This window comes from Ananas comosus, linkage group 17 (assembly GCF_001540865.1).
Source record: "Ananas comosus cultivar F153 linkage group 17, ASM154086v1, whole genome shotgun sequence".
NCBI classification, from domain to species: Eukaryota; Viridiplantae; Streptophyta; class Magnoliopsida; order Poales; family Bromeliaceae; genus Ananas; species Ananas comosus.
Window position 1 is genome coordinate 10,426,011 of NC_033637.1, and position 24,332 is coordinate 10,450,342.

Below are 24,332 nucleotides of genomic sequence, written 5' to 3' on the forward strand. Positions count from 1 at the left end.
AAGCTATTTTTTTTACAAAAAAAAAAATTATAATAAAAGTAAAAACAGCACATATTAGATCCTTGATGATGGTAATAATAATATGCATCATAAGCAGCCTTCTCTCAAGAACTATTATTACCTGACAATGTCGACGCCTAGTTGGTAGCTCTTATTTCTGTTTAGAAACAAAACCCATATACAACATAGCTTTTCTGTATGTAATAATACATGGTGGTGTAAAGAGAGGGAGAGACGAAGAAGAAAAAGGATAGCAGTCACTGGTTACCATATATTGGACGCCCGTCGACGCCTCTCTTATCGTCCCATCCCCTCACCCACGGCCGGCCGGGGCTCGACCGAGTCTCGGGGGCGGCATGCTTGTCGAGATTTTGTATGACCTTCGATCGGACGGCACTAAATACCTAGTCAAACAAGGCGGCAAAAGTAGTGTACTAACCTTTTTAACAAGCAGAACATTAATAGATTGAATCAGGTGAGGCAGCGGAAAACGGAAGCTGGTTTCGAGAATGGCTTACTGGATTTGAGTTTACAGCTTCCGGCGGTTGCTCCTGGCCGGTCAGCCACTTCCATAATTCTGGGTTCTCCTGACATACCGATCGGAAGTATAAATGAAAGGAAGCTTCAAATCACCTCCCTGTGATTTAGGGCATTCACAAAGTCGGCAGCCTTTTGATTTCATCTATTGCATTTTATTAAAGAAATGGCATGTGTGGATTCATGACTCTATTATGTGCCCTGCACATGTCATGTAGAGTTCATTCTACGCATCATTTCCAATTTAATCATCAACAGGAGGTTTTACAGAGAGTTGTTGATGCAACAAATAAAATCACACTATAGTTGAGTACAAGATGAACCACAAGAGTGTGATCTGAACATAAACTGGTTTTCAGACGGAGAAGTCGTTTCTTTCTACATTATTGTTTTTAGGATTACATGAAGTGGATTACATTATTGTTTTTTGGATTACATGAAGCATCCACTACGTAGTTGGTCCATAGTAAGTCACGAAGGGCAGTTAATTGTTACAGCTTTAAAATCCATCCCTATATATATATATATATATATATATATATATAGAGAGAGAGAGAGAGAGAGAGAGAGAGAGCGCTAGGCTGGTATACTATCAGTAGCACGGAAGCATCCGTGCTACCAAATTGTAATCAATGATGCGGCTTCCAAATCGACGATCGGCTCCAATAAACTCGATCTACACTATTAAAAGTATTTTGAAAACTAAATTTCATAATTTTTTGACATCATTTACCTATCAAACGAGTAGTCTGAAAATGAATGGCTGAAAATAAAAATCTCATAAAAAATGATGATAGAAGACTTGAATTTAAGATCAGAGGTACTGATCTTACTCTAAATAGTGAAAAAAAATTTTATAAAAATTTCATCAGATTTAGATTGTTTTACACCGTTAAATTCACAAATGCATTACATCGACTATTAAAATTGTTAATTTTGAGACCTTTTTTATCACTAGCAAAATGATGTCGAAAAATTATGAAATTTAGTTTTCAAATACTTTTAATAGTTTAGATCAAGTCTAACGGAGTCGATCGTCGATGTGGAAGTCGCATCATTGAAAACAACTTGGTAGCACGGAGGCCTCCGTGCTAGCGATAGTATACCAGTCTAGCTCTCTCTCTACTCCGTGCTACCGATAGTATACTAGTCTAACTCTCTCTCTACTCCGTGCTATCGATAGTATACCAGTCTAACTCTCTCTCTCTCTCTATATATATATATATATATATAGGCTAGGACTACTGTACTCTTATGAGTATAAACCCCTTTGTACTCGTAAGTTTTCGGCTGTTGGATGAAGGGATGTGCAGTTGAGATGATAGTGGTCCCCGATAAAGATGATAGTGGTCCCCTAGGGTGAGTAGGTGGTTGGTTGAATAGTATGATCTGACGTGAGAAAATGATCAAAGGGTAAGATCTAACGACCGAAAACTTATGAGTACCAAGTGACCTATACTCATAAGAGTATAGCAGCCGGACTCTCTCTCTCTCTCTCTCTCTCTCTCTCTCTCTCTCTCTCTCTCTCTATATATATATATATATATATATATATATAGTCCGGCTAGTATACTCTTATGAGTACGATCGCCTTCGTACTCATAAGTTATTTTTTATGATAGAGCTTCCAAATCGACGATCCATACCGTTAAACATTATCTAGAGTATTTAAAACTTCTAAAAATCAAATTTTATTATTTTTCGATATTATTTACCTTACGATCAAAAGCTCACAAAATTGACAACTTTTAACGACCGGTATGGTATATTTGCTAGTTTAACGGTGTAAAAGAATCGGAATAGATTGAATTTTTGATAGAAAATTCTGTTCACTACCTAAATAAAGATCAATAACTTCGATCTTAAATTGAAGGATCCGATCATCCATTTTTAGGATGTCGTTCGATTTTGACCGTTCATTTTATATCCGCTTGATGGACTTTATAATGATTTCGAAAAATTACGAAATTTATTTTCTATAAGTTTCAAATACTCTAGATCATGTTTAATGGTGTGGATCGTCGATTCGAAAACCCTAACATCGAAAACAACTTATGAGTACAAAGGGCTCTATACTCATAAGAGTATAGTAGCCCTACTCTCTCTCTCTCTCTCTCTCTCTCTCTCTCTCTCTCTCTATATATATATATATATATATATATATATATATATATATATATATATATAATTTGGCTACTATCATCCTTAAGGGACGACTATTATCCTAACCGCACATTTCTTAATCCAAGAACCGAAAATTTGGTGCTATTAATAGTATTCTAGCCTACTTACATATATATACACTCCTTTTAAGAGGATAGAAGTCTTTGTCCTATCAAGTTATTCAGGATGATCGGGACTCCAAATTGATAATCAGCACCGTTGAAATTGATCTACACTATTAGAAATACTTAGAAACCAAATTTATGTAATTTTTAAAAAATTATTATCAAGTCCATTAAAGAGTCAAAAAATGAACGGTTAAAAATGAATAACCTTCTAAAAATAGACGTTAGACTTTCTCAATTCATAATCGGAGTTATCAAACGTTATCTAAATAGTATAAAGAATTTTTTTATCAAAAATTCAAGCGGTTTGGATTGCTCTACAGTATTAAACAAGCAAACGCCTTATATAGGTCATAAAAAATTGTCGATTTTGCAATCCTTTGATCGTTATATATAATTTTTAAAATTTATGAAATTTAGTTTCCAGATACTTCAAAAATTCTAGATTAACTTCAACAGTTTTGATTATCGATTCGGGATCTCTATCATCAAAAACGAATTGATAGGACGAAGGTCCCCGTTCTCCTGAAAGGATAGTAGCTGGATATACAGACTGCTGAGATCACACATTATGTAGTCTTACTCCCACTGAATTATAACTCGAGTTAAAAGGATAACATTAATGGCTTAAGATTTTAGAAGTTAGCGAGTTGGATATCAATGTGTACGAAGTTTTGTTTGTATAAGCATGTTTTCTTCTGCACCTATAAACCTATTTCAGCGTTCCTACACAGCAGAAGTTCTAGAATTTTTATTTGTTAAACTAATACTACTCTGCGAAGAGTTGTTCCAAAAACCATGCCAAACAAGCAGTACATAGACTCCATTCATGCATTTGTAACAACAAGCTCAATTGGGAGATGTCTAGAATGCCAAAGCAACAAAGAAAGCGCGAAAGCAAGTGAATAAGAGTAGTTTGTACCAGGTCAAGAACGTCGACAAGTGCTCTGATCCGCAGCTCATCCATGGAACGGATGTTCTCCTCCACCCAATTCCCCAACACCAGGTCTAGCTCCAGAAACCCCCTCTGCTTGCTCCTATACAGTAATCTGAAACAATTCACTCAAATAAGAAAGGGTGAAATGCATGGATTGACCCCATACTATCTCGATCATGTAAATTGCATGCATATTTAAATATAATGTTTGGTTTAGTGCATTTAAATTCGATTGCGGTAGTTAGAACTGCACGAGAATGCTCAACTGCAGCAGTCGCAACTACACCTAAATTGGTTGCAGTTCCCACTTCAGCATTTGAAGAGGGTATATGCAAACAATATATAATCTTACTACATTGATAGATTTTAAATAGAAAAAAAAAAAAAATTTCCGACAAAGGTTATATAATTCTCAACACTACATATATAAAATCATAAATTTTTCAAAATGCACTTCGCAACTACATGCAATCAAACAAACTATTCCCATTTGATATCTTCGTATCCGAGAGTCCACAAATTCTACCCCGCATTGTTCGCAAAATTTCAGGTCTTCTTTTTCAACTATGATCACTCGATAATTTCCACTATTTATAATTGGAACATTTTTAACTACATCCAACCAAACAAAATTCATGTAATTGTAATTACTACATTTCCAACTGCATATATCTCCAGCTATACTGCATTTACAATTACATCCCATCAAACGGCCCCTTAAACCATTAAACAAAAAATCTAAGATTTTTTCTGTTACAACAAAACAAGTTTCTTTTTAATCCTATTTCCGTGCACGAGAAATAGGATTAAAAAGGTTAAGCCTCATTTGGCATAGTTGCTATTTTCTTTTTTAAACACAAATTGTATGTAATATTCTTTTTTAAACACAAATTGTATGTAATATTCTTTTTTAAACACAACTTGTATGTAGTAAACTGTATGGGTGAATGGTAGAGTGTTTCCAAATCATACATATAAGGGATTTGCTTGGCAACAAAAACAACAAATTTAGCAGCAATTTTTTTTTCTTTCTTCTATGTATTTTAGTAAAAGTTCACTAACTAAGGCGCAAAATCGCTATAGTTCATGCATTTTACCCAAAAAAAAGCAAAATAAAAAAAAGGAAACAAAACCCTAAAAAATGTTATTACGGCTCCAAACGCAATCCCCCCAATCGCAACCTCAATTTGGCCATCGACATAGATTAACAAAATAGATCGAGAGGAAGAGAGAGATGTAACCTGTTGTAGAGGCGCCGCTTGCTCTCCTCGTCGGAAAGGTCCAATTCGGTCGATCCACCGCCAATGCCATTGGAGGAGAAGCGGGAGATCGATCCAACAGGAAGAACCCTAACAGAGAAAGAGAGATCGAATTAGCGAGATCGAAAGAGCTCGATTCGAATCGAGAGAGGAGGGAGGAGAGAGAGAGAGTAGGGCAGGCACCTGAGGAGGCATCGGGGGGGCGATCGCGCGGGGACGGTGGGATCGTGGAAGGGCTTCAGGAGGGTTAGGGTTTCGGGGCGGAGTCGGAGGAGAGCTCTTCGCAGCGTCGTCGCCATGGGGGAGGGGGATTGAGGAGGGGTCGAGGGGGAACGATCGAGGACGACGACGATGTCGCTCGCGCCTCACACTTACACTTTTATAAATAGAGAGGAAGAGGCCACGTCGCCCGTTAACGTCGCAACCTTTTTTTTTTTTTTTTTGGGTCACAAGTAATTTTTTAAGATAAACTATTTATCTTATCTTTGGGGTTTTTTTGCATTTAGCCCTCTAGTAAATTTTTATTTTAAAAATAGCCCTATCAAAATTTAATTTATAAAAATGGCCCTGCACCTGCCACGCAGGCGCCACGTCAGCGCCACGCGGGCTGGGCATGGGCCAGTGTATTAAGTTAAACACGGTGAATCATTCACCGTGTTCAAACACGGTGAATAGTTCACCGTGTTTAGTACGTATTTTTTCCTAGAAGAATAGGGAGTTAGGGATGTTAATGGGGTATGGATATCCAAAATATTATTCAAACCTAAACCCGAATAAATTATATATATACATAATTTATTTTTATTTATTTATACAATATATAAAATATCTAATAATTTTTATTTCTTAGATCTTCATCAATCCAATGGTATAGATTTTTAAAATTATTAGATATTTTATACCGTTGGATTGGATGAAGATCTAAGAAATAAAAATTATTGGATATTTTATATATTGTATAAATATATAAAAATAAATTATGTATATAAAATAATTTATTCGGGTTTAGGTTCGAATAATATTTTGAATATCCATACCCCATTAACATCCCTAACTCCCTATTCCTCTACAAAAAATACGTACTAAACACGGTGAATCATTCACCGTGTCTAAACACGGTGAATGATTCACCGTGTTTAACTTAACTACCGCCCCCAGCCCCGCCCGCGTGGCGCTGACGTGGCGCTTGCGTGGCAGGAGTAGGGCCATTTTTGCAAATTAAATTTTGATATGGCTACTTTTAAAATAAAAATTCTTCAGGGGGCTAAATGCAAAAAAAGCCCCTTATCTTTTAATCCGGGGTAGACTTTAAATTGGGCTTTTTTTTTGCAAATAGCTCCCTGATAAAATTTTATTTTAAAATTGACCCTGTTAAAAATTTATTTGTAAAAATGGCCATGCCCTTGCCACGCAAGTGCCACGTCAGTGCTACGCGGGCGGGGCTGGGGCCAAGTGTTTAAGTTGAACACGGTGAACCATTCACCGTGTTTGAACACGATGAATGGTTCACCGTGTCTAATACAAATATCCCCACTTAGCCAAAAAATGACTAAGTCGAGCTAGTTGTATTGGACACGGTGAATTATTCACCGTGTCCAATACAACTACATAGGACTTAGCCATTTTTTGACTAAGGCTGTATTAGTATTGGACACAATGAATGATTCACCGTGTCCAATACAACTAACTCGACTTAACCATTTTTTGGCTAAGTGGGGATATTTGTATTGGACACGGTGAACCATTCATTGTGTTTGAACAAGGTGAATGGTTTACCGTGTTCAACTTAAACTCTTGCACCGCCCGCGTGGCGCTTGCGTGGCAGGAGCAGGGCCATTTTTGCAAATAAATTTTTGACAGGGCCAATTTTAAAAAAAATTTTTATCAGGGGGTTATTTGAAAAAAAAAAAGCCCTTTAAATATCATTCCCCTATTTTCATTTTTTTTTACTTTAATATTCTATAATTTAAAGTGTATCAATTTAGTGTTCCGTCGTTTTATTTTTTTCTTTTCGTCCGCACTTTTGTTAACTTTTTGCTAAATTGTATACAAAAAACTTGAGATACCCATCTATAGTTTATCGAATATTTATTTTAATACTTTTTAGTTTTAACTTTGTCACTAATTTAACAAAAAAATTAATAAAGATAGCAAAAAGAGAAAAATAAAATCACATAATACGAAAGTGATACACTTTAAACTATAAGATACTAAAATGAGAAGATACAAAACTACATGAGTGATATTTTAAGTTTTTTTTTTTTTTTTTGAGATTAGGCTGTAAATTTTTTTTTTTTTTTCGTCACAAGTAACTATTTATCTTGCTTTTTAGAGTCCCACTATAGTGCTTGTGAGTGGTGTTTTTAATTTTTTAATTTTTGATCATTTTTATCCATTAGATTATAATATTATTATTTATATTATTATTTTTAGAGGATCACTAAACTCTAGTAGGAAAATCACTAAATCCTAAAAAAATCACTATTTCAATCGTATAATCGAAGGATCAAAAACCAACTCTTTTATACTTACCCCTTATTCTGTATGCACTAAACAATTTATCACTATTCATATTTTAAAAATTGATATTCCAATAGTTGACGAATGAACAGTACTATATAAAAGCGATAAATCATTGACCGCATTCTAAACTATCACTGTTGCGTATATAATCTACTGACACGGTTCAAACTTGACTAGCTTAGGTCTACTTTTACATCACAAACTTTATTTTATAAACTAAAACTTCAACACCTCACTTCTGCACCAATCAATTATAAAGGATCTACAAACCACAATTAGAAAGGCACTACTAAGACTCTCTTATCCTAAGCTCTCATCTCAACACCACCATGGGAATTTAAACCTCAACTATAACAACAATCATCAAAACTGATGACTAACTAAAAGCATCAAAAAATTAGGGCACAGGTTTATCAATAACTTCCACGCAACGCGCGGATTCCAAGCAAATGTAGAAATAACTCTCAATCACAAGGGGCACAATTTCTACCATCCTGATGCTGGTTCGTCACAACATCTTGACATGAGAATGGAAATGATCTGCATTTGTTGTTGGCCGAGAAAGAAAAACACTAATAAGAAGGCACATACACATTGAAAGTGTAACAAGATCCAAGACGCGACGAGTACAACAAGTACAACTGGGAATCTGGAGTGAAATTCGAGGTTATCTTTCTTATGACCTGTGAGAAAAAACTTCTTTTAAGTTATAAATTCAACATGGCGGCCGCAATCGAAAAAAAAAATAAAAATTGAAGCAATTGATGCTAGGGCTTTTCATAGTGCACCTCAATAGGTTTACTCTGAATTAAAGGGCTTAAAAATCATTTTGCTCACTCTAGAAGGGTTCATAAGCTGACATTAGAAGCGCGCATCATCAAAAGTATCAGGATTTATCTGAGTAATTACGGATGGCCTTCGACCTGTCTACACTACTACACTTTTCCTCTCTCTCCGCCCCATCAAGAAGAGTAACCAAAGAAATTTTCGGCTCCGAATACGAAGAAAAAAAAAAAAAAAAAANTGTTCCGAGCCGTTCGAGAGTGACGATAGTATGAAAGTAACCTGCAAATCCGCAAAATAAAAAGGCGGCTTCAGAAAATTTGTAAGCTAGCTTTGCAATATAAAAAGAGATGCTAAATATAACGAAACCTGTACCAGATCCGGCACTTGACCTGAGCTAAAATTTATATGTACTTCATTCCTGCAACTCTTATCCGCCTCGATATTAAGTACTGGGCAAGTGAATAAATAACCCCCAACAACCCCAAAACCCTAATGGTAAGTACATCCGTTATTAAGACCGACGGCAAGTTGAGCGGCACCGTCAGCAGCAGCATCGAATCAGTCTGTTTCACATAATCCCACATAAACCGATTGAACAGAATGTGGTTCGGAAGTGTGAGGATGAGAAGGGCGGCGTTTTTCACTGCATAGAACCATCCGGGACCACCAATCTCAATCCCCCACCCAACATCTCTGCGCCACACCTCCTCCCATATCCTATACAATGCAGTCAAAACCAAATACCCAGAAATGGCGAGCGTAACGGGGAAATACCGTTGTCTATCCCCAAATCCAGCAAAAATATCTGAATCCTGGTTTAAAAGCAGAAGTATGGGTGCTAGGAAAAATATAGCCCGGTTGGACCCACCAGTCAGGCTCACGTTAAGTATAAGACAGATAAAGAAGCACAGGAGGGTCGATACATTGCCCACGGCCGGCATCCATGCTGCCTCTGCCGCTAACTTTTTGATTGTGAAGGATGGGGGAGCAGAAGCCCTTCTTTGCTGGATAAGCCGCAGCTTCGGTGGGAAGCCAGAAGCACGGGCGGAATGGGCTTGCGTTGATGCAATTCTTTCATGGGCTTTCTCGTGCAGCAGCGAGGCCAGCTCGAACTTGATCTCTAACGCGATCAGCATGAATATCGCAGCATAGAGCCCTAAAAGTGACATTCTAGCCCCTTCAATAGCCAACATGGTAGTGAATTTATCTACTTCTTCACCTTCCGAAAAGCTCTTTGCTCTTAGTTGTCCTTCAAGTAAGTAGGTAACGGGGAAGAGTGCGACCGACAGAGAGAACACCCATGGCAAAACCCTAGTGCTTGATGCAGAGGGCAAATGTGTAAATACAACAAAAACTGAAGCACAAACAATGGTCGCCACGAGAAGAGGGTAGAGAATTATGGCCTGGGTGAAGTACTCTACGCAGATATAGATGCCCAATGTGCTTCCAACAGCCACAGCATAGAAAGCCCTCAATTCGACAATGTATTTAACAGGGATGATGTTAGTGACAGCGGATAATGTGAGTAGAACGGTTGCTATGAGTAGCCATGAGGGCCATGTAGGCCTAGAGGTCACAAAGCCGTATATTGACGTATCATCATTGGATTGATGTGCGGCTTTGATTAAGTCAGATTGGAACGCCCATGATAGTGGGATAGGAGGCTGCATTAATATAAATAGTAGGCCGACAGCCACAACAAGGAGGAGGAATCTCTTTGCAGACTGCAGGAAAAAAAAAAAAAAGTTATAAGCTACAACAAGCTTTATATCAGAACAAAGCAGCTAAAACTATATACAAACTGAAAGAGTATTATTCTGGGGCCTCATTTGTTATGCCTTTCCTTTCTGTTTTTTTAGATTCAATTCAATTTGTTTGAATGAATCGGTTCATATCTGATTAACTGCCATCTATACATCTATGATTCGTTTGGCGATTTAGCAATCACTTTCTCTGATTTTTTTTGTTTGTTAAAAAAGAGGAGTATGCAAGCTAAGCGGCAACAACACAAATAGAGAAGTCCACTTGCCAGCACATTTAGCTGAATAAAAAGTTGTTCTTATTTTTTTTTAACAAAAAAGAATGTGTAGTCAAATGAGAACTAGAAGTAGGGCAGTAAAATTGTGTGATTCACATTATGCAATCAACTATGAATTTCAATTAAAAACCCAACAAGCTAGTGAATTTCAAAATGCATAAAATTATTCTGTCGAAGGAAGCAAAGGAGCATTGTGAAACGATAAACTGAGTTCCAAAGAGAAACAAAGAGTTTAAATTTAACAGTTAACTATTTCAATGAGCTACGTTGAAAAGAAGACAAGATTATGATTTCTGAGCGCATTAATTCCAAAATTCAATAGGTTGAAATATGGAGACTACCCAATCCCAGGGCTAGCTGATGTTAATAGTGGACAATTCATAACAGCATAACAAATCAAGTTAATCCACTAAACGTTGTATTTTCATTTGAACAAAGTTAAATGCATATATTTGATGAAAAGGGAGAAACAAATCTTGCACACTATCTTCACTCTTTAACTGACTTACAAGAATGCAACTGAAATTCACGGTGAGACAAGTAGTTAATAAGATAGTTTGCTATTTCTTGATCTCAGTTCGAACCATCCATGAATTCCACACCAAACAGTAAAGAAAATGAGAATGAAGAAGAAGAAACTCCACTTCCATTTCTTCAGCATTAGTACTACAGAAAATAATAAATTATTTTACATTCTCTCACATTTTTGTGAGGATTAACTGTAACAAAACATTGTAGGGGCAAAATTAGAATTCCCACAGTACTTAATTTGTCAGAACCTACCTGATCCAACAACTACTTTAAGCATTTCGAGCAAGTTTACAGCAGAACTTTCCTGGATTAATATGAACCAAGGATTTAAGCACCGTGGCACGGGGTCGTACCGGAAACTTGCCGGCACAGTACGGCACGGTGTGTGCCGAGCCGTGCCGAGCCGTGCCGATCAAAAAAATTCTTGTGTGCCGATACATAAGAGCATGAAGTATTTATTTTCTTTAGCAACAAAATATTCTAACTATTTATTATGTCTTTTTATTACATCTTTTGAACTTTATTGAGGAAATTACTTACTAATTTAAAGAATAGAGGGTTTTGAGCTGTGCCATCGGCACGGGTTTGTATCGTACCGGTATCTTGTTGGCACGGTACAGCACGGTACGGCACGGTGGATACGGCCTGTGCCGACGGGCACTTAAAACCTTGGTATGAATCTAAATGCGACTGGAACTCATGGAAGTTATTATCACACAAAGTAGCATTTTTGACATATGCCCATAGCTCAAATTCATTGTATATCATAAAATGTTGATTAGAGATTACCGGTTCCTATCTAGCACATGTTTCTAGCTAAAAGAAATGATAGCAAATGATGTACGTTGTTTCTTTAAAGATTCACTTATAACTCTCTTCCAACAAAGACTTTCCTGAGAATATCTCTTGTTCAATGCATGCATGGTAGAAGTATCGTCAAGGAGAAACGAGCAAAGCACCAAAAAAAATTACATGAGGTCATACTAGTTTGAACAGGCTGTTCAGATCATGAAATAGTAGGTAGATATTCTGTTGATACGGACAAACACATAGCACAGGGAAAGCAGCCAATAACCAAGGCCTCACTTAGCCGTGTTTACGGTTTTTCTTTTCTTTAGCTAATTGTCTCATTGATTGTGCTAACAAATGATCTCTCTCTATTCTTGGCATTGTTTATTAGCATGCGACACACTCAAACTAGATGAAGAATGGTGACTTACTTAGAGAAGCTAAGTGAATAAAAAAAAGGTTACCAAGTTCTTGTTTTCTGTTGCCATAAAAACACAATAAGGGTATAGATTGTGCAATCAATCAGCCATCCTTCAACATATTCAACCATATCCATTTAAATTTGAGAAAGCACGAAAATACAAGTGTAACAAAACAGGGCCTATGGTTATATATTCAGCATCTTCCAAAGCACAAAGAAAAATGAAAGTCAATTTAAAAAAAAAAGAATTGCAAGTACCTGGACATGAGAAAAGTGAAGAGCAACAATTGGTATAGAGGCAATTCCTGTCAAAAGAATACAAGAACCCAAAAGAAGACCATCTGATGGAGGCTTTCCGTTCCACCATTGCAGAGCTTCAAAGATTGTTTCCCTGCATAACCAGGCAGAAAAGGCTACAACACATGCATGAGCATAGGCTTGCCACACCTTCATCCTTGACACGCCTTTCGATCTGTCCCTGAAAGATTTAAACAGAAAAACAGGGACCAATTAACAGGAATTGATAATGCTCTAAAGCTCTAAAAGCAACAACTAACACTAGAAATATGAATCAGAAACAGCAAAGAATAATTAATGAAGTAAATTGGATGAGATATTCACACAGATATCCCTGCAAATTTCCCTATTTATATAGATAACCTAGTAAAATCTGAATTTCCCCAATGCCCTTCAAAGGCTTAATTTCTAACATATATACCTTTCTATTTTCTAATTAACGTTTTCTAATACAAAACCAACAACCCCATATATTGGATGGATTATTCATCAGGATAAGGTTATCTTTTGTAAGACTACAATTTCAAGGGGTGTATATGAAATCCAAAGTATATAAATTACATGTTTTTGCACGAATATACATGTAAATATTCGTACATGTAAATGCCCCACTGTACATTCTTATTTTCATCAAAGAAAGACAAAAGATGGGTAGAGGAACGTACTTGTAGAGAAGCAACGGAGGAGAAACAGCTAACAGCAAAACAGCTGAGACCCACAGAACAGACTTTGATGTGATAAACAGCATTGACAGTTTAGCGGAATAAAGACAAGTCAAGATCCAAACAGCTTTCGGTCCAATCCTATGGTCTACAGCCAACCTCCTCACAAGAGCCAGACCCAAGAAAGTGGTACCAAAAACCATGTAACTGGGATACATCACATCCTCATCAAATCCAAAATAGTACATGGTAGCATAGTTGAAGAGACGGTCCTCTATATAGCACAACAATAATGTGTGACCAATAAGACCAAGTTCGGTTAAAAAGCGCAGCTTTGATGGAAGTAGAGCCAAACCGGGAACAGCCATGGCCATGACCACACTCGCAACCACATACTTGCAGAAGGACTTTAAAGGCATGCCTGCTATCCAAATATTGAGATCCCAGTAATTATGCACAACAAACCATAGGACCATCAAGCTCGCCAGTGCAACAAAGGTGAAGTACGACGACAAGCTCTTCTTAGTAAAGAACCTCGCTAGATAGAAGCCAGAAATTAAGGGAAGCGGGATGAACTGTGTAAAGAACAGATGAACTCAATATTAGTTGTAAATGCGTCAGTCAACTTGCAGAAAACAGGAAGATTATAACCAGATTAAGTTGATTAATGGGTGAACATTGTTTTATGCATGTAAAAGTGATCAAGAATAGTACTTCCTATTTAAAAGCATATAATTAAACAAAATAAATAATAGAATGACAAATGATTTGTTGAAATGAAAGGCAAGAGAATAATCATGCCAGTTAACATACTTAACAATTACTTAATTATACTCAACTCGTATTAAATAATTACTAAATATTGCAACCATGGTGATGATTAATTGTAACATATCATTTCATTGCAAAAATCATCCTACTTAATAGATCAAACCTAAATCTTCAACTTTTTCATGGGACTTAAGTAAGGATATGATTAGTGCCGGAAATTTGACCGGAAGGAACAAGAAGAGAAGTCCTCTCAGCTAGCCTAAGGTTTCAAACCTAGACTTATTTTGATGATAACAAACATGAACTAATAAACTGTAACAAGTCGTTTTTAGATTGACTTGCTCGAGACAAATCGACTCGAGCTAAGGAAAGAGCAGAACATATTTCTTCATCAATTCAGAGCTCCTAGAAAATGTCGGTCGATGTAGACTTGGAGAACCATGGATTTGCAGACGGTTGACCGTATAATTTGCAACAAAAGAGCTAGACTCTGTCTAGCTTAGACCATGGCCATTAGATAGTCAACTGCTGCTCAACTGTTGGAGTGACAATGTTCATATTATGCATAAAAGAAAAGTTATCTAGCTGAACTAACCGCTGGACAGTCGACCGCAAGTGAAGACCCCTTGTTTTGTTGATTACAACGGCTAGTTTACCGATAATGAATATTTAAACGGCCTTCACGGTCCTTGTTTCATAGAGAATAGGGATCTACTTCCAGGTGAGCTTTATTGTTTAGAAAGCTTCTTGTAATTGAAAGAGAAATACCTTCTTGAGAGAACTTGTGTAAAAGAAGTACTTGTAAGTGGCTTGGTCTTGCCCAAGAAAAGACCATTGAAGTTAGCGGCTTGGTCCTGCCCGAGAAAAGACCATTGAAGTTAGTGGCTTGGTCTTGCCCGAGTAAAGACCATTGAAGTTAGTGGAATCCAAGTATCTCAGGAGGAGGATTGGCATGGTCGTAGGCATGTCAGCCGAAATACGTATTATTGCCGTGTTTGTGTTTGTTCTCTTTTCTCTCATTTCTCCGTTGGTTTTAGTGCAACATTGTCTATTGGTTCTTTGGTTCATTTAAAAAAAGGTGTTAGCAAACAAAATCACACCACCCCCCCTCCTCTTAGGTTGCCTATTGATCCACACTCCCAAGTTTAGATAATTACAAAACTTGAGGAAAAGGTGGAGGACAACACCAGGTAAGGACAAGATTTCAAGGTAAATGACATAAATAAGCTACACAACCGAGTACAGTCATACTAAAAAGAAGATAGTTCAGCAGCTATGGTGGATACATGTTGATAACAAACCCAATATGAAGTCAGATGATGACTACTGCCACAGGGATGGCCCCATTGACAATCATTATCCTATGAATTTCTTCTGCCTCTCTCATGACCTACCGTAGTGTCCCTCCGCGCGGAGGCATATAGCTGGAACAAGAACAGGACGAACAATAGAACGAGATCGAAGAGTGGTGAACAATTAGCAAAACAGAAAAAGAAGTTGTAGGTCCTCATCTCTGCCGCCACTAAATGAGCCCATGGTTTAGTATTCAACCCTGAATTATGTTAAAATCAACTTCCGGTGAAAGTGATGAGTTAAATATAGTTTGCTTGCAGGACTTTTTGGAGACCATATTCCGTTGTTCGACAATCAAATCATTGAAGAAAAAAGGGAAGAAAACAGCAGAAAAATATAGAAGGAAAAGACTCTTTTTTTTTTTTTTTTTACGAAACATGGAATATATGAGGTAAATAAGAAACCACATGACAAGTTGACAAATGCTAAAGGCAATTGACCTCTAGTTAAGCAAACAACACAAAGCAAATTTTTATTTAGAAAGAGACCAATTGATAGACTGAAACTAAAGACTCAATCGAACTAGCCCCCCTATCAAACAGTGCGTGCAAGCCAACAAAGACGCCGTCTGCACTCACTACGAACCAGTAGACCGACCAGTTGACCTCTCATCTGAATGAATTCCCTAAATATCTTAAAATTCTTTTCCAATTTACACTTTCCTTATGAGAATTTAAGTCATAAACCATAAATCCTTCAATTACAAAAACAGTCCCAACGTTCAGTATTATTTTGTTTCTTACATGATGAGTTCTTCCGCTAATGGAAAGTTCTGAGGCTAAGTCCACACAAGCACATGTAATTTATTACTATGAACCATTAATTTAGTATACACCAGACAGTTCTCTTCAATTGTATAGTGCAACTATAATCTATCCCATATCTGAGGCTTGAATTAACCAAAATGTGAGACGTAGGACCTCTATTATTCAATAGAGCGATTCTTAGGAAATGTTATGAGGAAAATACATAAGAAGAATTATTTTGTCCTTCAAATCTTTCTTATGCATACCCTAAAAACAATCTAAAGCCAGACAATGTCAACAGCACTAAGCATAAACTGGCGCATGCAGTTTTAGACATATGATTGGCATGCAAAACAAAAGATGCAATTTAACTCAGAAGCATGGATCCATCTCGAAGAAGAAGAGGTAACTAATTCGAAGAACACAGCCTTTGAAAGCAAAAATTTTAAGTCTGTAATGGGGGAAAAAAAAAAAAAACCCAGCAAAGAGAGACAAATACATGAACCATTGCAAGCGAGTTTGTGATTCACTATCCAAAGATCACTGGCAAGTAATACCATAGAATGATCAATCTTGCTATATCCATAACAAGAGTTATCAGTGTTTAGATTCGAGGAGAGCGAACTTCGACATACAATGCCCGGAATAAGATAGATAATAGATCATATTCAAACAAAAAAATGTATGAAGCAGTCTTGAGAACTCACCAATATGGGGAACCCGATGACTATGGCCCCAGCGGCACTGACAAGAATGGACAGTGCGGTGAAGGCCGCGGAACTAAAGGCGTCCCCAACCATTCCGACCGCGTAGGCTCCCAAGGCGGACGCTCCCCCGAGCATCGTCACCGTCACGAGGAGATAGTTCAGAGGGGGTGGCGCGTGCAGGTACCTCCCGAAAGAGTGGAAGACGACACGAATCTCAAGGCAGACGACGACGACCACCATTGCGACGGCCCCGTTGACAACCCGTATCCTGTGCATCTGCTGCGCGTCCCTCGTGACCCACCACAGAGCCCCCCGCGTCGAGGCGTAGAGCTGGAACAGGAAGGGACCGAAGAAGAGGAGGAAGAGGTCGCAGGCGGAGGCGGCGGAGGCGAAAAGGGAGGAGTGGTGGGAGGCGACGTGGAAGAGGACGGGGACGAAGAGGAGGTAGAGGGTGTGGAGGCAGCACTCGAGGGGGCCGAGGATGCCGGAATCGGATCCGGACCTCGGGGCGTCGGGCTTGGCACGGGGGTTGAAGGAGGACGGGCGGGGGATGGAGAAGAGCCAGTAGAAGACGCAGGCGATGCCGAGGGCGGAGACGACGGCCCAGGTGAAGAGCGGCGGGGCGGCGACGGGCACGCAGGCGAAGAGGAGGCGCTCGAGGGCGGCGGCGATGGAGGGGTTCTCGATGTGGATGTAGCGGAACTGGAGAGAGGCCCAGACGCCGATGAGGAAGGTGGTCTCGGCGCAGAGGAGGAGGGCGAGGGCGGCGAGGGGGAGGGGGAAGGAGGCGGCGCCGGCGGAGAAGAAGAAGGCGAGCTGGGAGAAGACGAGGGTGGACCACACGGCGACGAGGACGAAGACGGGGGCGCCGCCGAGGTCGAGGAGGAACGCGGCGGCGGGGCCGAGGGCGAGGGCGACGCGGGCGTTGTAGGCGAAGGAGGGGGCCGAGAGGAGGCGCGAGGAGGAAGACGACGACGAGGATGGCGCGGCGGCGGCGGCGTCGGAGGAGGCGGAGGGGCGGAGGAGCGGGCGGGGGGAGGAGGTGGAGCTCCGGCGGTCGTCGGACATCATCTTGGAGGAGGAGGACGACGACGACGACGAAGACGACGAAGAGGGAGAAAGGGCCGGGAGGGTTTAGGGTTTAGAAGGGGAGATTTGGGTTACGGTTAGGGTTAGGGTTTGGAGGCGATCAGGGAGGGAGCATGGTGGAAACCTGCGGGCATCAGGAATTAGGGTTAGGGTTTGGAGGAAGACGACGAGGAGAGGAGGAAGAAGAACGAGAAGAGTGAGATCTTGGATCGGAAGTGGGTGATCGGTTTCGAAATGGCTTTTTCTTTTTTATTTTTTCTTTTTTTTTTTGGCTTTTTCTTCTTTTTTGGTACAATTATCTTTTTTTTTTATTCATAAATTGTTTGTAATAAGGTAAAAACACTAAAGCGTTACCTATAATTATAGACCATAGTGTAGACTTCCACGCGATTCGGCAGATAAAAATTTAAATACAAAATATGCATAAAAAAAAGTTATCATTACTAATCCAGAAACAAAAAAAAAAAATGATGAAAAGAGATTCATATATACTGAAAAAATTAATATTAACATGTCAACTAATAAAAAATGATAAATTTATAAATTTCAAGAGTTCGGGAAGCCAAGTAAAATAATTAAAAACTTTAGGGAGACATATAAAAAATTATCTCTAAATTAATTTTTTTATAAATATTTTTAAAAGTTGTGATGATTTTCTGCTTAAAGTATCCTTGTAAAGTATAAAAAGTATATAATTAAAATTTGATTCTCTAAAATTTGTCCAAACTTAGTATTTTTTATCTAATAAATTTTATTTATAAAACTTAAAAATTTATATGGAAGAAAATTTACAAATAAAGACAGTTATAAAATAATGGGGCCCTTCTCAACTTTCTTTTTTGTGGAAGTCTAATAATTTTTGCTTCTTTAACTCTATTTTTACAGTGCTTCTCATTTTTTTTATTAAATTTTGAAATTCTCTTAAGTATTTTTTTGCTTTTACTTTGTAAAATTGCTTAGAAAAAATATAATATAACATGCATTTAAAAAATACAGCATAAAATTTTTTTTTTGTGCACTTACATTTATTTTTATCCTCATGAAAGCTTCTATAGGAATTAACCTGGAAAAAAAAAGTTAAAATAAATACTTTATAATTGAACTCATAAGATAAAATTAGTAGAGAAAAAAATCAAAAGGAAAAAATAACAATTGCCTTACTAATTAACAATAAAGACTATTGAATTAAAAGTAGAAAATAAAATAAAAAATTGNAGTTAAAATAAATACTTTATAATTGAACTCATAAGATAAAATTAGTAGAGAAAAAAATCAAAAGGAAAAAATAACAATTGCCTTACTAATTAACAATAAAGACTATTGAATTAAAAGTAGAAAATAAAATAAAAAATTGAAATGCCATTTGAGGGAGAAAGAGAAAGAGGGATCATATAAATGACAATTATAGGATTCAAAAATTTTAGGAATTATGAAAGTAGGTAGAGTAATTTTAAGAAAAGGAAATGTCTCATAAATAATAGTTATCTATTAAGGTGTAGCATTAAACTAAGGAATTAATTAGGAAGACTTTAATGAGAAAAGATACAGTAATTTGAAAAGGTATGTTAACTTTATAAAAAGAAAATATGGTAATTTAGTCAGTAATTGGCCAACCCATTGAACTTCCAAAATTAATTTAGAGAGGATAACTATTAACTATTTGAGAAGTCCAATAGTCTTGTATACGGTAATAAATAATACTATTGTAGTGTTTCTGAGGTTAGGATAGAATTGGCTACAATATTAGTGACTGGTCGACACATATGAAGAGTGTCGGACTGAGGCGGAGTCGTTTCTGTACGAAATGGATATAGAAATGGACTCAGCGCACTCAAATAAGCAAAATTGGAGTTTTGCCAGATTCGGGCACCTAGAACAGGGTTTGGGTCGCCCAGAACTTGAGTGCAGGACTAAGCCGAACTGAAAGCCAATTCGGATCCTAATTCAGGCGCCCAGAAGTGGGTCTGAAAATTTACCTCGTGAATATCGTTTGAGCTGACACGTGTTAGTGGTAGGTGAGATTCGCCGGACCAGGTTTCGGGCGCAGCACACCGCGGGCGGAGGAGCCGAAGTGGGAGTTTTATTTGGCCTGAAGGTTTTGGACGCCCAGAATGTTGTTTCGAGCGCCCGAAATTGTTCGTTTCTGCAGGTGTAGTATGTTTGTAGTGTTTGTTCAAGGGGCTTATTTTATCCTTCCAGCTTACTATAAATAGCTAGAGTTCGTCCCCAGTGAACTATTTTCATTCTCTCTTCACAGTAAAGGCTTAGAATTGCATCTAACACCTCAAATTACTTCAAATTTCTCAATTTCCACCATTTCCACCTTAAAGACTGCAGTTCCAGCAGAATTCCAGCAGCGACCTTCGACGTTTTGGCTCGTGTGCGACGTAAGAAGCTCCGTTTGCCACGAAACTTGGTTTGGTGGATTCTGTACTTCAAGAGGAATTCGTGGAGCCCATTTTGATAGGATTTGACTGAGGTTAGTATGGTCAAATTGCTGTTCTTTTGGACTGTTGCAGTATTGAAGCTGAATTTTGAGTTTTGTGAGTTTTCTTAATGCAATTTTTAGAGGAAGCTGAGTTTTGGACCAGAGGGTGATGCTCCATCTCAGTTCACTGCATTTGGGACCCTTCTTACTTGATTTGAAGAATTGAAGGTGAAGTTGACATTGGATTTGGGATGAATTTAGCTTAAGTGCTGAAATTGGTAGGTTTTAATGCATTTTATCGTGATTTTTGTGTGTAGATTCTTGGAGTAGCTTAGTTGCTGGTTGAGGGTGTTTCGGTTGAGACTCCCAGCAATGTCGTGACCCCTCGCTGCCGTGGATTTAACGCTAGAGGTGGGTTAATCATCGGATTCTCCTTCTAAGTTTAGTAGTTGACAGCATGTATGTTTAGTCTTTTGTATATCATGTAATTAGCTCAAACTAGTGATTTGCATGCTTATGAAATCTAAGTTTGGAGTTTAAAATGTTAGTTAAATATACATGTTGGATTTGAAATTGACTTAGGAGAAAACTGGCGTTTCTACACAGTCATATATTAAAACTACCAGATTTAGTTTTAGGAGCCGTAGTTTGTTTATATCACATCAGTTTGTGGGCGGTGGATACCTAGGATAGTGTAGAATGTATTTATGCTCGTGCTGAGATGTCGAACTTATTTTTATAGAAGAGTTTAGGCTGTTTCGAACTGTTGGGTACCGTTGGGGTTGACGGTGGACCCGGATTGCTGTTTTTGCATCAGATTGTGTCGAGAGCACGTGTGTTTGGGTTGTTAGATCTGTTAGACCGTGTTTACTTGATTATAGCCTGTGAGAGCCTGATTGAGCTCGACAGTGATACGCTTGCATACTCGGTTGGGTAGCGGCCACGAGTGCCACTCCGGAGTCGGGCTTAGTGCGTTTGCATTGGTGTTGTTTCGTCCTGGTTGGACTTACTCTCCACGGACCGCTTAGCGTGGAGGTAGCTGTATAGCTTCGACAAGCAGGACGGGTGTGTTCACAGTCCCTGGGACGGGTATGTTTACAGTTCCTAACGAGATTGGTTCAGAGATCGCATTATTCTACAGTTAGTTAATGTTGGATCATGGTAGTATAGTGACATATAGCTGTAGATTGTTTCCAGTTTCTTTACTACCATTTGAGCATACATCTGTAGACTTGGTGGGTGAGCCGATGAGTTTGAGGGCGGTACCCACTGAGGACTACTTGTTTTTGCAATAATTTTCACGCCCATTAATTTGTTACCCCTCTTTTGCAGAGCCTTCGGTTGCGGCTGCTGCTACTGTTGATTCTGATCGCGGAAAGGGTGTTGCGAGTTAGAGCCCTTCCTGTCGAGTTGCTGAGCTAGAGGAATACCAGCTATAGGTAGTTGTAGTTTTTGGTTTTTTATACATACTAATGTTGTATCTCGCTGGAGCGAGTAATTTTTGTATATCAGGATGCTATGTATGTATAGTGAACTTCTATTGTTTAGTTATGTTTTATTTCTACAGCTCTATACTATTGGTTGTAGTGTTGTATGATTATAGGTATAAATACAGCTTCGCTTCGTATACAGAAAAAATTTCTATGTATACGGCGGGTCTGTTAGCGTGCCCGGAGAAACGAGTAATGCGGGACGTGATAACTGTATTATTAATTAGTCATTATTTGCTTTATTTCTATTGCTTATTTTTTTAAAAAAAAATCCAAAAAAATAATGTTGTGCCATATCAGCTTTACCTATTGGGGATTCATATAAGAGTATAGATTTTTATTTTTAATTTTAAAATTTAAATTAATTATTTATTTTAATAAATTATTAATTGTAAAAATTATGTGAAATATACTTACTAATTTTTTAAAGATAAAAAATTCATTCAAATTTTAAAATCAGAGTATCGTCAAGTTACTCATATCAAACAGATTTAATTGATTGTGTACTAAAATTAAAATTTTGAATGATGGATAACCAAATCAAAATGGCACATAGTTCTGGTAAGTTTCGTATGATTTACCTTTTAATGATAGAACTTTCGAATCAATAATTTATAAATACAACTATATAATTTAAAATATTTAAAATTTTTAAAATTAAATTTTATAATTGGCCAATTTGTATTAAAAATAGCCAATTTGCATAAAAAAAATTTACAAATTTTAAGCTTTTGTAAAACTGGGCCATTTATTTCGAATTTGCAGATTTGGTCTAAATTTTCAACAAACTGATCAATATATCTTTATTATTTTTTCTCCCTCCTTTTTTTTTTTTTTTTCTTTCTCTGAAGAAGACAGCGGAGACAGAGACGAAGATGGAAACGACCCGCCTCGTCTCTCACCCTCATGCCCTCGCCCTCGCCCGCATGCCCCTGCCTTCCTCATCTTCGACCCCGCCAAGGTAGCGCAGCGACTCTTTTTTTTTCTTCTCCGACCCTCCTCCACCGTCTCCAACAACGACACCTTTCTCGCCCTTTCCCGCCTCTCTTGCCCTTCACCGTCTCCAAAAATATGTATTTACCCTTCAAACACCTTTATGTTAAAAAACTAATTCAATGAATTAATTGATCTTCTTAAAAGTAATGAATTATCTAGGAATATTTATAAGAAAAGAATCATCTTAAAATGGAATTATTTCTAGCCGGCATTAGCCATAGAATTCTTTGAAGCATAATATTTTTATTAAATATAATTTCAGATAAATATCAAAATTCTTCCCTGGGTTGAAAGTGGAGGGGAAAAAATAAGGAAAGAAAAGAAAATAGCACCGTTTATAATTGTAATTTAGCGAATAATTTAGTTCACCAAATTATTTATTATAAATTAATCAACTAATTCAAATAGATCAATGAATTATAATTTTTACTTTTTCAAACTGTTTGTTGCTACAAATTTGATTAAAAAAATACTTGCTAATAGCAAATGAATTTCATACTTTCGATCTATATATTTTTAGGTCTTAAGTCTTTATATTTCATTAACCATATTATTACCAAATACTTGTTGAATCCTTTGTTTTTGTTTTTTTTTCCCCTTTCTCTTTTTTATCTCCAATATCTCCATCCAATTAAATAACAAAAGAAAAACTTCAAATACCATCCCTGTGTTTTCATACTTTCTCACTATAGTACTCTGTGATTTAAAGTGTATCAATTTAGTGCCATGTGGTTTCATTTTTATTTTTTTATTATCAATTCCACTAATTATTTTTGTTAAATCAGTGACAAAGTTAAAAATAAAGAGTACTAAAGTGAATATTCGATAAATCTAGGTAGGATATCTAAAGTTTTTTTTATATAATTTAACGAAATATTAACGAAAAAGCTGACAAAAAGATAAAAATGAAACCACAGAACACTAATTTAATACACTTTAAACCACAAGATATAAAGTGAGAAAATGCGAAACCACAGGGGTGATATTTGAAGTTTACCCAACAACAAAAAGATAGCTTTTAGATTAGTTTAGGGTAATGGTCCAAAGCATGCTTAATTTGGGCCTAATTTTAGTCCAATATGTCTGTGGGCCTAAACTATAAAATAAACTGGGCCTGCTTAAAGAGAGGCTTTTTGCTAGAAAATAATATTTTTAAATCTAACTAGAATTAAATATTATATATTATCCAGTCTAAATAAACACTATTAGTCAATGAATTTTCTGTGAAAATTTTGTTTAGATTACTAAACTTTAATTTGTTCTATTAAGTAAATAAACTATAATTTTTATTTTAATTTGGTGATTTATTATATTGTCGATAATTTTTTGAACAGAACAGTAAAGTAATAGGCAATGTATCTATCACATCATATTTTAGAAATGACGTGACAACTAATTTATCGAGTGTAAATGATTTAACTGCTAATAGTTATCAAACACCCTTTGAAAGAAAAAGTACTAGTCAGATAATAATAATTTTAAAATAGCATAGCTGCTGAAAAGATTAGAAGATATCGTTGTATCCTTTTTTGTTACTCAAGTAATATGACGCCCCACTTCCTAGGAAAAGTTCCATCGTCCAAACTGCTATAGCAGGATTAACAAACTCACGGGTATTAGATAATGTGAGACTCGTCTCACTAGTCTTAGCCGATTTTGTGTAGGGCCGTACTTCACCCGGCCA

At 37.3% G+C, this 24,332-nt stretch overlaps 2 protein-coding genes and 1 long non-coding RNA gene across 5 annotated transcripts; all 3 read right to left on the minus strand.

Annotated features, from left to right (window-relative positions):
• On the minus strand, positions 34-5,391 carry LOC109723028 (succinate dehydrogenase assembly factor 2, mitochondrial-like). 3 transcript variants are annotated; one of them, XM_020251234.1, is made up of 6 exons: positions 5,205-5,391; positions 5,004-5,111; positions 3,748-3,862; positions 519-587; positions 269-404; positions 34-157 (listed from the first exon to the last, which is right to left on the minus strand). In XM_020251234.1, the coding sequence occupies exons 1-6, from the start codon at positions 5,318-5,320 to the stop codon at positions 138-140; spliced, it is 564 nt and encodes a 187-aa protein (XP_020106823.1). In that variant the 5' UTR covers positions 5,321-5,391; the 3' UTR covers positions 34-137. The 3 variants fall into 3 exon arrangements, with proteins under 3 accessions (XP_020106823.1, XP_020106821.1, XP_020106822.1); XM_020251232.1 differs by having other exon boundaries at positions 3,748-3,874; positions 5,205-5,389; XM_020251233.1 differs by having other exon boundaries at positions 34-404; positions 3,748-3,874; positions 5,205-5,388.
• On the minus strand, positions 7,733-8,561 carry LOC109723056. The gene is made up of 2 exons (XR_002219599.1): positions 8,333-8,561; positions 7,733-8,227 (listed from the first exon to the last, which is right to left on the minus strand). It is a non-coding gene; the product is annotated as an uncharacterized LOC109723056 (long non-coding RNA).
• LOC109722913 lies at positions 8,721-17,713 on the minus strand. Its single transcript, XM_020251090.1, has 4 exons — positions 16,646-17,713; positions 13,072-13,643; positions 12,368-12,587; positions 8,721-10,054 (listed from the first exon to the last, which is right to left on the minus strand). The coding sequence occupies exons 1-4, from the start codon at positions 17,711-17,713 to the stop codon at positions 8,732-8,734; spliced, it is 3,183 nt and encodes a 1,060-aa protein (XP_020106679.1). The 3' UTR covers positions 8,721-8,731.